Source organism: Cetorhinus maximus, chromosome 18, assembly GCF_964194155.1.
Source record: "Cetorhinus maximus chromosome 18, sCetMax3.hap1.1, whole genome shotgun sequence".
NCBI lineage: Eukaryota > Metazoa > Chordata > Chondrichthyes > Lamniformes > Cetorhinidae > Cetorhinus > Cetorhinus maximus.
This window is the reverse complement of record NC_135896.1, coordinates 13731804-13745490: the sequence shown is the minus strand read 5'-3', so window position 1 is coordinate 13745490 and position 13687 is coordinate 13731804. Positions and strand designations below refer to the sequence as shown.

Genomic DNA, 13687 nt, shown 5'->3' with positions numbered 1-13687 from the left:
GCAGGAATTTAAACTGCGAACCCAAAGTCATTTTAATTGACACCTGCTATGTTTCCCGACCCGGGAGAATTGGCGGATGACGGGAATGGCCTGGCAACTTCGAAATTGCAGCCTCGTGTGCCTTATATTTCAGCCTTTTGACACGAATTTGCTCAGTGTTGGGAGGGGAAAATCTGGCTCTATGACCCAATGCTTTAAAATTAGTATCACTTCCCAGAATCAGCCTTCAGCATGATGCACGAGGCTCTTTTATAAGTCCCATTTATTGTAATGCATTTTATACACCAAATACTATGGACATGATGTGTGGTAACTAAACAATTGCAAAAATAATAATAATAAGTTTTTCTTCGTAGAAAATTGTTCTTTGATCTCTGGATTTTTACTCCAATCAACAAAGTTTACTTGTTTGACATTAGCTGCTCAGTTGAATGTTAGGGGTGCCAATTGAATACATCTGGACAGTTTCAGTCAAACTTACAGTTGACTTGAATACTAAACCATTCTTCAAATTACTGTTATGTTAAAACATTAGAAACTGACAAAAGATATGCATTGTGCATGATTGACAATGTGCGTCCAATTTAAACCCATGAAAGTACTTCAGTCCAAATTCCATTCTAACAATCACTTGATTAACTGTGGAAACTAAGTGCTAATAGCTTTTACTGTTTTTAAATGGATACCATGTTTTAATTCTATTTTTGTTTTCACACATATAGTTATAAATATATGTGACGTTTCACCAAACATTTGTGGTCCAGGACTTTGCATCAATCAGCAAGTCGGATACCTGTGTAACTGTGACTCTGGCTATCAGCTGGATAATCAGCAAACAAAGTGTGTCGGTAAGAAACATTTCATAAATGTTCTTCATAAACTGCAAGAATAAGTTTGTAACCCTGATCTGTTTTGATGCTGTGCAAATTGTGGGAAAAGGTTGTTTCGTTTGTAAAGTTTTAATAGTAATCTAAAGATAATAATTGTATTGATCAGATCATCTATATATGACTTTAAACTAACCACTCGTGCAAAAAAGACTTTTATCTATAATTCCAGCTGGCATTGTTAGAAAACTACGCAAACATACATAATGTATGGTAAAAGGACCATTGTTAGTTAATATGATTCTGTTTTTTACCTTCATAACTCCTGCTGTTTCTCCAAATATATTTAGCTTCTGTGATCTGTACATGGCATCTTAGCTGTTCCAAAAGTGTATACTTATAAATTGACTACTTTAGCTATTCACTGATCATTTAACAGCAGGAATATGTTCAGTGAGCAAAGTCATAGCATCTATTCAGTATAGACAGGAGATCTGGAACAGATTTAACTTGTGTTTTTTTAATCATCTCCCCTCAAAAAAGCAGAAGTTAACAATTTCTCCAATAAAATGGTTGTTTTTGAAAGGTAAAAAAATCCAGAGGGTGAATGCATGAAGTGAATTATTTCATAGCATGAAAAACTATGTTACTGTAAGTTTCACATGGGTGATTTTAGTTTCCAGTTATGCGATCAATCACTATGAACTGTAGAAAAATTAGTATTATTTTATTAAATTGTATCTCTCAAGCAGAGCTTATTAATGTTAACTTGAATATTTCATATCTGAAAATATCTATGGCATGAGATTCCTCCAACCTTAATTAAATGCCTCTATATGATTCTGACTTAACCTTGCCAGAAAATTTAAAAAATTTGTTAGACTACAGTTTTTCATGCAAGTATGAAAAATAAATGAGTGGATTTTGGAACTGTGAAACATTGTTATTAAAAACGGAGAGATTTACGCTGCATCTGTGCTACATACGAACATACGAAATAGGAGCAGAAGTAGGCCTTTTGGTCCCTCGAGCCTTCTCCGCCATTCATTAAGATCATGGTTGATCTGTTTGTGTTTCCAATTCCACATACCCATCTACCCCTGATAACCTTTGTTTCCCTTGCCTAACAAGAATCTATCTATCTCCCCCTTAAAAATGTTCAATGACCCTGCCTCCACCACCTTCTAAGGCAGAGAGTTCCAAAGTCGCAAAACCCTATGAGGAAAAAAAAAAATCGCCTCACCTCTGTACTAAAAGGGCAGCTCCTAATTTTAAAACAGTGCCCCCTAGTTCTGGACTCACCCACAAGAGGAACATCCTTTCCACGTCCAGCTTGTCATTGTCGTTCAGGATCTTATATACTTCAATCAAGTCACCCCTCACTCCAGTCTGCCCAACCTTTCCTCACAAGACAACCAGCTCATTCCAGGTATCAATCTAGTAAATATCCTCTGAACTGCCCCCAATGCACTTACATCCTTCCTTAAATAAGGAGATCAAAACTGCACATAATATTCGAGATGTGGTCTCACCAATGCACTGTGTAACTGAAGCATAACATCCTTACTTTTATGTCAATTCCTCTGGTAATAAAGGATAGCATTCCATTAGCCTTCTTAATTACTTACTGTACCTGCATACTGGCCGGAATTTTCCAGCCCACCCCCGTAGTGGGTTCCCCCATGGCGAGGCCAGTGAGCCATTGAAATCTGCATTCACATCAGCAGGACCGAAAGATCCCACCGGCGTTAGGGTCTGGAAAAGCCACTAGCTTTTTGTAACTCATGCACTAGAACACCAAGATCCCTCTGCACCTCAGAATTCTGCAGCTGTTCTCCATTTAAGTAATACTCTGCTTTTTTTATTCATCCTGCCAAAGTGAACAACTTCACATTTTCCCACATTATACTCCATCTGCCATATTTTTTGCCCACTCACTCAACCCATGTATATCTGTTTGCAACTTCCTTACATCCTCTTCACAACATACTTTCCCACCTATTTTAGTGTCATCTGTAAATTTAGCTATCATGCCTTTAATCCCCACATTTAAGTCATTGATATAAATTGTAAAAAATTGAAGCCCCAGTACAGAGCCCTGTGGGACTCTACTGTGGGACACTACTCATCATATCCTGTCAATCAGAAAAAGACCCATTTATGCACTCCCTGGGCAGAACTTTTACCCCGGCGGGCAGGTACATGCCCAACCTACTCTAGCATGAAATGAGACATCATGATGTCGGGTGAGCCTCCTGACGTCAATGCGCAGTCGCGCAATAGTTCGGTCAGCGGGCGTGCGCTGGAATCAGCAACGTGCCTGCCAACAGTTAGAAGGCCTATTAGGGCTATTAAAGCATTAATTAACTTACATTTTTTGCTGCGCATCCAACCTTATGGTTGGTGGGCAGGTGAAAAGGCCAAGCAGCCTTTGCATTTTTTTGGAAACCTCATCCATGGGCCAGATGAGGTTTCTAACATCAAATAGAAATAAAATACATTTTTAAAAATTTCATTTATAACAGGTCCCTACTTATGTAATAGAGTCACAGGAGGGGACATGTTCTATAACATTTTTAAAATCTTTATTTCTTATTTTTAAAACTCTTCATCTCTCTGAGGCAGCTCTGTGCCTCAGGGAGATTTTCAAGCGCTCACTTGTGCGCATGCACCAAGTTCCCTGCTTGCCCTCCTCCTCTGCCCGGACAGGCAGCACTGAGCGCGCACGTTTCACGCTGGGTGGGCCTTGTGAAATTGCATTCTGGCCCAGATTGCAGGCAGTGGTTGGCTTCCCGACCACCCTGCCGAGCCCACCCAACATGAGCAAAATTCTGCCTCCTGTTTTCTGCCAGCCAGCCAATCTTCTATCCTTGCTAATATCCTACCCCCTACACCAAGAGCTTTTATTTGCCACAACAACCTTTGACGTGGTACCTTATCAAATGCCTTCTGGAAATCCAAGTACAGCATGTCTACAGGCTCCCCTTTACCCACAGCGCATGTTACTCCTTCAAAGAACTCCAATAAATTGGTTAAACATGATTTTCCTTTCACAAAACCACAAAATCTCTTTGAGATTACTTTGAGTTTCTCTAAGTGCCTACCTATAACCTCCTTAATGATCAATTCTAATACCTTCCCCATTACAGATGTCAAACTAATTGGCCTGTAGTTTCCTGTTTCCTGCCTTTCTCCCTTCTTGAATAGAGGTGTTATATTTACTATTTTCCAGTCTGATGGAACCTTTGCAGAATCTAGGTAATTTTGGAAAATTAACACCAGCGTATCTACTATCTTATTAGTCACCTCCTTTAAGACCCTAGGATGAGGTCCATCAGAACCCAGTGACTTGTCAGCCTGCAGCTCCTACAGTTTGCTCAGTACCACTTCCCTAATGATTGTAATTTCACCAAGTTCCTCCCTCCCTTCCACCTGCTGATTTACAGCTATTACTGGAATTTTTTTGTGTGCTCTACAGTGAAGACAGAAACAAAATATTTGTTCATTTCATATGCCATTTCATTATTATCTACTATTAACTTCCCATCGTCACGCTCTAGAGGACTAGCACTCACTTTACTTACACTTTTCCATTTTAAATACCTGTAGAAACTCTTGCTATCTGTTTTTACATTTCTAGCTATCTTCCTCTCATACTCTAATTTCTTACTCCTGATTAACCTTTCAGTCATTCTCTTTATATTCTGACCAATCATCTGACCTGCCACTCATCTTCGTGCAGTTATATGCTTTTTCCTTAAGTTTGATGCTTTCCTTAGCTTCTTTGGTTAACCATGGATGGTGAGTCCTCCCTTTAGAATTTTTCTTTATAATAGGAATATACTTATTCTGAGTATTCTGAAATAGCCCCTTAAACGTCTGCCACTGCTTCTCTGTTGACCTATCCCTAGCCTGGCATCCCAGTTCACTTCCACTAGCTTAACTTTCACTCCCACATAGTTGCCCTTATTTAAGTTTAATAAACTAGTTTTAGACCTACTCTTCTCCCTTTCAAACTGGACATAAAATTCAACCATATAGTTGTCGCTGGTACCTAGGGGTGCCATCACTCTGAGGTCATGAATTAGTCCTGTCACATTATACAATACCAAGTCTAATATAATCTGTTCTCTAGTTGGTTCCAGAATGTGCCACTCTACGAAACTATCTCAAAAGCATCCTATGAACCCCCAATCCAGGCTACTACTGCCAGTCTGATTTTTCCAATGTATACGTAGACTAAAATCACCCATGATTATTGCTGTTCCTTTATCACAAGCCAATATTTCTTTTTGTATACTTTGTCCTAAATTGTGGTTACTGTTAGGGGACTGTAAACCACTCCCACTAGTAACTTCTTTCCCCTACTATTCCTCACCTCCACACAAACCGATTCTACATCCTGATCTCCTGAACCAAGGCCATCTCTAACTACTGCACAAATGCCATCTTTGATCAACAGTGCTACCCCTCCACCTTTACCTAGCTTCCTATTCTTCTTCTTGAATGTCATATACCCCACAATATGCTTCATGCTAATAGTGTGAGAAAAGCCATGAAAACTTTGCTTTCTCTTTTCACATTAATCAGAATTTTCTCACCAGAATCACTTAATTAATCATTCATATATTGGAGGCCATAAACCATGACTCGACTTTTATTCAGTTAGGACTTTTATTTCAAAATGAGCCTTGTTCAGTAATAGTTCTGAGATATAACCTTATTTCCTCTTTGTACTTCATCACAGTGCTACCTACTCCCAGGTTGGTTAGATGTAGAGTAATCACTGTGTTATTAATGTATCACATTTTAAAATTCAGAAGACCACCTGCTAAAACACCATTACCACCTGCTATGACATTGCCATTTTCTACACCATTTAGCCTTAAGTATCTCACTGAGTTAGGCTGGTGAATTAATAACAGCTTTGAGCATTTTTGTATATTCTATCCACTGATAATTAAGTGGGCTCCCTGCATTAAATGGTCAGATTATGATTTTTAGGAAGCATGTAGAGAGAGAAAAAACCTTTCATTTCTTCTGAAATGTCTTTGACTTATGCAGTAAAAATAAAGCATGTTCCTGTTGTTAACTGCAGTGGAGTTGAATATACTTCTGTAAAATCTGAGTAAGTTTACATTTTGAGACCCTCATACTATTTATAAATTTGCTTATGCCTTATACTACAACTTCTCTGTTATATGCAAGTGTGGCTAAATATAATTTCCATATTTCTTCTGTAGCAGTAAGATATAATAGCTTGTAGCAATATCTGAACTTGATGATTTTGATTGACAGATACTGATGAATGCAGGCAAACCCCACAACTTTGTAGCTACGGACAATGTGAAAATACAGTGGGAAGTTATCGGTGCATTTGTTCAACAGGTTTTGTGCTGAACCAACAAGGCACTGACTGCATAGGTAAAATAAATGTAGAAAATCTGTTATTAGTGTTGCTATTTTTAAATTATTTTCTGCAGATAAGCATAATGTTGACATCTAAATATGTGACTGAGTGAAGATATATGAAGTGGACTATTCTAGGTGGTAAGACACTGAGGCAAATATGAAAGACAGAAGGTCCTCTTAATGTATACCAATCAAGAGAAACCTGGTCAATATTTCAAACCAGTGATCTTTCATCAGAATTGGAAGTTGTTACAGCTGCTACAGGTTTCAAGCATGCACAGGGAGGGTAAGGGAGTTAGGGGAGGAAAGAACAAAAGAGAAGTCCTATAATAGGGATGGAAGACAGGATAGGTTAGAGGAACAGAAGAATCATTAACAGCATCTGCTGTCCAAAAAGAATGAGAGCATTGGTTACGATCTGAAACTCTTGAGCTGGATATTGAGTCTGGAAGGTTGTAAAGTGCCTAATCAAAAGACAAGTTATTGTTGGCTTCATTGGAACTGTGTAGGAATCTGAGGACAGAGAGGCAGAGTGCAAGTGGTAAAGGGAATTAAAAAGGCAAGGGACTGGAAACTCTCAGTCAAGCTTATATAGCCTGAAAGGAAGTGTTCAGCAAAGCGATCACCCAATCTGCATTTGGCTTCCCCAGAGTAGTGGAGACCACATCGTGAGCAGTGAATGCAATATATTAAACTGAAAGAAGTATAAATAAAGATTGAGGCCCTGAATAGTTGGAAGGGAAGAGGTGAAAGACCCGATGTTACATATCCTGCAAACCTTCTGATTATTAGACTTTTCCCCCATAATTGATATACAACAGTAACTTGCATTTATATAGGGAGATAGGATTTTTCAAACCCTTGAGCCTTTTCATCAGTAAGATCCTAGCTGATCTGTACCTCAACTTCAGTTACACACCTTTGCTTCATATCCTTTGATACCCTTACCCAACAAAATCTACTGCTATCAATCTTCAAAATTTCAATTAATCCTGCATCACCAGCCTTTTGGGAGATCTAGTTTTAAGTTACACAACCTTTTATATATAAAAATGTATCCAAATTTCACACTTATATTGTGCCTTTAACATTGGAAAATGTTCCAAGGTGCTTTACAAGATAATAATCAGACAAAAATTGATGAATAGCCTGATGAGATACATTAGGAAAGGTGAAGCTTGGTCAAAGAGGAATATTTTAAGGAGGGTCTTAAAGGAAGAGACAAAGGTAGTGAGGCGAAAAAGTTTAAGAAGGACATTCCTGAGTTGGAGATGCATAAGTGGGAATAGAATGATTTTAACACAGAGAATGGAAACTTTATAACTGCGGCATTGATGGTATGAACTTTGAGCCAATATAGAACAGCGAACACAGGGATAATGGGTGAAAAGGACTTGGTGGGGATTAGGATAACAGCAGCAAAAATACTTACTCCTTTTCCTTGACTAATTATGCACAGTCTTGGATTCTTTTTAAGATTCACATTCTGTAAATCAAGGGGCAGGTTTTTAGTCCGTCGGGGGCGAAGTTGAAATGCGGGCGTGCACAGGCTCGCCTCCGATTGGTGCCCCCAATCAGGGGCGCGGTGCCATTTTACGTGGGCGGGCCCAGCGTGATGTCCGCACGGAAGCGCATTGCGCTCCCTGTGCAGGTGGGGGGGAATCCCATGCGCACGAAAGAGCGCACTCATCTGCCTAAGGCAAAGCGCTGCCTCAGGGAGATCGTCTCTACAATAAAAAATATTAAAAATAGAAAAAAAAATTCCCTGACATGTCCCCTCATGTGACACTGTCACGCATTGGGACATGTCCATAACTTTTCAAAAAACTTTAATTAAATTTTTTAAAACCTACAAGAAGCCTCATCCCACCCGTGGATGAAGTTTCATACTTTTTCTAATTCCCGCCTTGGCTCCTGGCCTGCCCGCCAACCTTAAGGCTGGACGGGCAGGTCCATTAATTAGTTAAATGACTCTGTCAATGGCCTCAATTGGCCATTGACAGGTCGGTGGGCACACAGCTGATTTTGCTGCGCCCCCGCCTACCTGAAAATTTAAATGGTGCGCAATGACGTCGGGAGTTCCGCCCGACGTCACTGCGTGTCATTTTACGCGTCAGCGAGCGGGCCCCGCCCCCTGCTCGCCAACGAGAAAATCCTGCCCAAGGTATATCTATGGAATTAAATGCAATATATTGAAATAATTTTCAAATGCGTATTTTTCTTGTGAAGTAAGCATATTAATCTTCTGGGGCAGAACTTAATGGGCCATCGTCTGTGGGTTTGCAGGAAGGGTGATCTATAAAATTACCCAGGTGGCCTTCCCACCACCCTTCTGCCCACCCCGAACCTGTCTGCAATTAAACTGGATTTGTCAGTGGGGAGAGTGTGGGCGAGCCCTAGGATAGGCCACCTGCCCTCTTCCCAATTGAGGCCCTTAAGTTGCCTCGGGCAACTTCCCACACAGGCCTCAATTCTGAGGCTGGCTAGGGGCAAGGGGGGAATGTGGGGTGTGTTCAGGGCTGGCGAGGAGCATGGCAGATTATCCTGCTCAGACCTCGTGCGTGAAAGAAGGGGTCATCGCCTTCATGCGCCCCCTTTCCAGATTAACCACTCTTCCCTTCCCCAACTGTCTGTTTCCCCCCACTCTGGCTGCTCCCTCCCTGCTTAGCCTTATCATCAGGACCCCCACAGCCCCCTTGACCTCCCCTCCTGTCCTCAGTGCAAGACTCCAGACTATGCCTGGTGGAACATTCAGACTGATGGGACTTCTTGTAGTCCCAGCAGTGGCCACCACTCCTGGTAGCGCTGCTGGGACTACAGAGCTGCCGGCTAATCATATTGTGAGTGAGGGCGGAAAGCTCGCCAAATGGCTGAGCAGCAACCATGATCGGCGAGATTGCATTTCTCACCGACTTTCCGGGTAGCGGGGTCTACTCCTGATTTCTGTAGTTAGTCTCGTTTATATGAATCATATGAAACTCTTGTATGCATCACTGATAAATATGATTCAGCTTCAAACTTCGGATTTGTGGCCTTTGGTTACATTTGCCATTTGTTAGTTTCCCTTGTGGAACAGACTTCTGGGTGACAATGGTGTAGCCTGCAGGAATTTGAGTTATATCCTGATTGCCCAGTAAATTATCTTTTTTGGTTATTTATTAATTAAAGTATGTTCAATCTTAAACTAATTTTTTCTAGCATTTGGATACTTGTTAACAGCGGAATAGAATTACAAACATGTTCTGTAAGGACATGTTGTTTGGATCTATGAAACTGTAATAGAGTCTTGTCTACTAGTGAGATATTATAAAAAATCCAAAAAAGTGAGTTCCTGTAATCTAAACAAACTGTTAATATTTTAATATCTGTACAAAAGAAGTAATTTTCAAATAAGACTGTACTATTTTACAATATGTGGTCCAAACAAATATTTTAATAATATTTTTAGTGCAATTGAGTTTATAATATTGGATTAAGGGGATTCTGATTGTTGATTGATTAGAAAAGCAATGATATAGGCAACTAAAAAACAGTAAGAACAGAAAATGTGGAAAATGCACGACAAAATCAGCAGCTGAAAAGAGATTATTGCAGATAGACACCCTTGTCAGAACTGAAAGCAAATAGTTGGTGTTTAGCTGATGAAAGTATAACTAAACCTGCATTACTGGTAAAATAACATTGTGTTATATATTAGCAGTCCATGACTTTGTTCTCTTTTTCTATGATTGAATCCACTTGCCATTGGCATCTTATGATTTGGATCTGAAGATATAAATGAATGTGAAGTGGACCCATGTGATGGGAAGGGCCATTGCATTAATACAATTGGCACATACTCCTGTTCCTGCTTTTCTGGCTACACATTAGTCATTTTAGAAGACAAACGCAGCTGCCGAGGTTAGTACACATTTCTGTTTTATTTTTCTCTCGGGGAGGCGGTGGCATAGCCAGAGACCCAAATGGTAATCCAGAGACCCATGGTAATGCTCTGAGAACCCAGATTCAAATCCCACACGGCAGATGGTGGAATTTGAATTCAATAGAAATCTGGAATTAAAAGTCTAATGATGACCATGATACCATTATTGTAAAAACCCATCTAACTTTAGGGAAGGAAATCTGCTGCCCTTACCTGGTCTGGCCTACATGTGACTCCAGACCCACAATGTGGTTGACTCTTAAATGCCCTCTGAACATGGGCAATAAATGCTGGCCAAGCCAGTGATGCCCACATCCAATGAATAAAAAATAAGTTTAGCAAAAATGTTTTTCTCAGAAATCCTGCCTCAGTTAAAATTTGCACTTTTGATATTTCCTCAAAGGCAAACTCGGTCAGGTTGCCTGGTAGAGAATCACTAACATATGTTTCATTCCTATGTCTCATATCCATGTTACTTGGGAAGTTGGCAAAGAAGTCTACTGACAGAAACCATACCATCCTCCAAGGCCTAGACTAATCTATATACAAGGAAAATCTTTGATTGAAAAATAGAACTTGTGTGGGATTCTGCATGGATGCCAAAATGAATTAAAATATGTAAAAATAGAAAGTCATAAGCTAGGGTTTCAATGCTTAATCTAAATTAATAATGCATTACTGTTGGAGCGCTGGATGGTTGGATACTATACTGCTTCGAACTACAAGCATAGTTTCCTGAAAATGTTACCTGGTCGATGAATTTTTATCAAATTGTTGAATATGTGTTTTGCAAAAACATTACAGGATATTCAAAACGTTAGCGTATATGGTCAGAATACGCATGTTCCACAATTACTAATCCAAATTTGGCTAGGTTTTATCGAACAATAACAACTATTGGGTTCATCATTGAATGACATTTGGAGTAAACACAATTTAACCATATTTTTAAGTAAAAGCAACTCCAACATATAGAAAAGCATGAGGGTAGATTATCCAAATTCTGACCTACAAGAACATATCAAAATCAGTGCACAGAAAATCGTATGCATTATGTTTACAATTTCCTATTACTCCATAACTCATAGTCAAATATGGATTTTGAAGTTTGATCATGTACAGTGTACCCAATTTCGCAGGATGCATCAGAACCATTTAGTGCATTGACCTGCTACATGTTTTGCTTTAGTTTCTACCAGTGCCTGCTCTATGTTATTTTTCAAAATCATATGAGGAAAAGCTAAAAGGCATGGGGCAGAATCATCCCAGATTTGCACTAAGTGTGTTAGCGGGCGTGAAAATAGTCATTTTACCCTCTGGCTGCAATGGCAGGTTTTTGCGCCATATCATCCTCTTCCACGTTCTGCCTCATTAATAATGCATTCGCCAGATTGCTGGCAGGGCAGCCTCTAATTCACCCATCCCACCGTCACCTCAGGCCTTCAGTAATCCGGGTGCCTATTTAAAGAGTCCCCTGCACAGAGCTAGCACTCGCTAAGGGATCGAAAGCTGCCGGAAAGTCATGGCTGCCAAAGGGAGGAAACATGCTGTCCCCAAATTTAGTGATGCCTCCATTGGCACCTACTGGACACAGTGGGGGTCCGCCGTGAAGACCAGCAAGCAAGGAGACAAATTCAGTATGGGAGGCAGTGGCAGCGGTGGTCAGCGCCAATGGCGTGCAAAAGAGGACAGTCATCCAGTGCCGAAAGAAGATGAATGATCACCTCCGTTCTGCCAGGGTAAGGCACTCTTCTCATCACTCTCAACTCACACACTCACAAACACATCACACATCCACAGGGATCTCACTCACTGCCAGTTCAAGGGACATCACCATTCATTCTCCCACACACACCTTCATCTGCTCTGAGGATCATGTCCTCATTCCATCCCTGGCAGCACTCACCACCCACACATGCCAGGCATCCTTCTCATCTGGCCTGGCAGGTGTCCTGCTTACATTCTCTCCATCTGTAATCATGCAGGACAAGCTGGCACACAACAAAAGGGAGAGGTCGCAGACCGGTGGGAGAATGCCCAACATCAATGTACTCACAGACTTTGAAAATAGAGTCATCCAGCTGGCCGGTGACAATCTGGACCGTTCCTGTGCTGACGGTGAGGTCGGTGGTGCTCAGCCAAGTGAGGATCCAGCAGTGCAATATCCATCAGACAACTATGCTATGAGTGAGATCCCCTGTTCCACAGTCCCCTGCCATGTACTAATTATCTCTCCTTGCTTTCGCAGGAACATCTGGGAAGCAGCCGAAGGGGTCCATAACCCAGGTCCTCGACTCAAGCCCGAAGACACCTCGGAACAAGAATCTGATGACACCCTAATTGAAAACTCGTCACAGCGCTCACCCACACCCTCCACTGGTGCAGGCACACGCACCTCGGTGGGACCTAGTTCTAGAGTAGCCTCGGGGTCACAATTTGGTGAGCACTGTCTGATCCACCTTACTTGCTGGTCTTTGTCCAGAGCGGCAGCAGGGACTTCCCCAGTTTCTGGCATTTGGAGGACTGCTGGAGGCCAGAAATTTTCTGAGACCGAGTTAGATGAGAAGCCTCTGGACTCGGTCATACCTCAGTCGCTGGAGCTGCAAAGGCAAGCTCGGGAACATCAGGAAGGGATGTCTGCTGCACTCCTCAGATTGCAAGGCACAATGGTGGAGTCCGTCCACCTTCAGTCTGAGGTGATAGCGCCGGTATGCCAGTGCACCGAGGTCAACACTGGTAGGATGGCGGCCGCCATGGAGACCTTGGTCCAGGACATTGCTCCTGTACTGCTACGAGGTCTGAACTCAATCGCTGATGCCATAGTTGGCCTCCAACAGTGTCAACGCGAGAGGGATGCGGGGCAGCTCGATTTCACTCCAGCTTCCTCTTTTCCTCAAGGAGTCAGCCAGGGGCCATTGGGCACCCATAGGGAGGAAGACCAGCAGCTCGATACCCCAAGGCCATCACTCAGGCAACTCCAGGAATGTTCAGCCTATCCAAACCCCCTCTTCCTGCGACCCCAGTAGCTCCAGCTCAACAAGCTGAGGAGGTTGCAGCTGACCCAAAGCAAGCTGGGGCCCTCAAGGTCTTGGGCCTTCAGGGTACACCCACCAAGGTCATCACAGACAGGGTGCAGCAGTCAGCAGGCTGCCTCCACCTCCGCTGCAGACATCAGGGGAGCACCAAGACATAGCGACAGGGTTAGGAAGGTTAAGAAGATGTTGTTGCACAGCCTGGGCATGGGTGTCAATCACTTGTACACAATGTCCACGATTGTAAATAAACTCCCAAGAATGTCTCCTTGCCTCTGGCTCCTTGTTATGATGAGCAGTGTTCGTGTCACTCAGATGTGAAACCATGGTTCCTGCACAAGATAAAGGCAGGTGTCTCAGTCCAGGTCCTCTTCAGACCAAAATGATGGACCGGCTTCACACTCACTGGATACATTAGTGATGCCTCCATCTTGATGGGACTTGTCATTGCTGCCAGAATGTCATGGGCAGGTGTCACGGAATTCTGTCATTCT

At 41.9% G+C, this 13687-nt stretch overlaps 1 protein-coding gene across 1 annotated transcript in view; it reads left to right on the top strand.

The window, feature by feature from the left end:
• The window catches only part of LOC144692949 (latent-transforming growth factor beta-binding protein 2-like), a 662780-nt gene that overhangs the window by 410538 nt on the left and 238555 nt on the right, over positions 1–13687 (top strand). The window contains exons 16-18 of the mRNA XM_078562124.1: positions 723–848; positions 6126–6251; positions 10011–10139. Coding sequence (XP_078418250.1) covers positions 723–848; positions 6126–6251; positions 10011–10139 — 381 coding nt within the window. The remainder of the gene's footprint in view (positions 1–722; positions 849–6125; positions 6252–10010; positions 10140–13687) is intronic.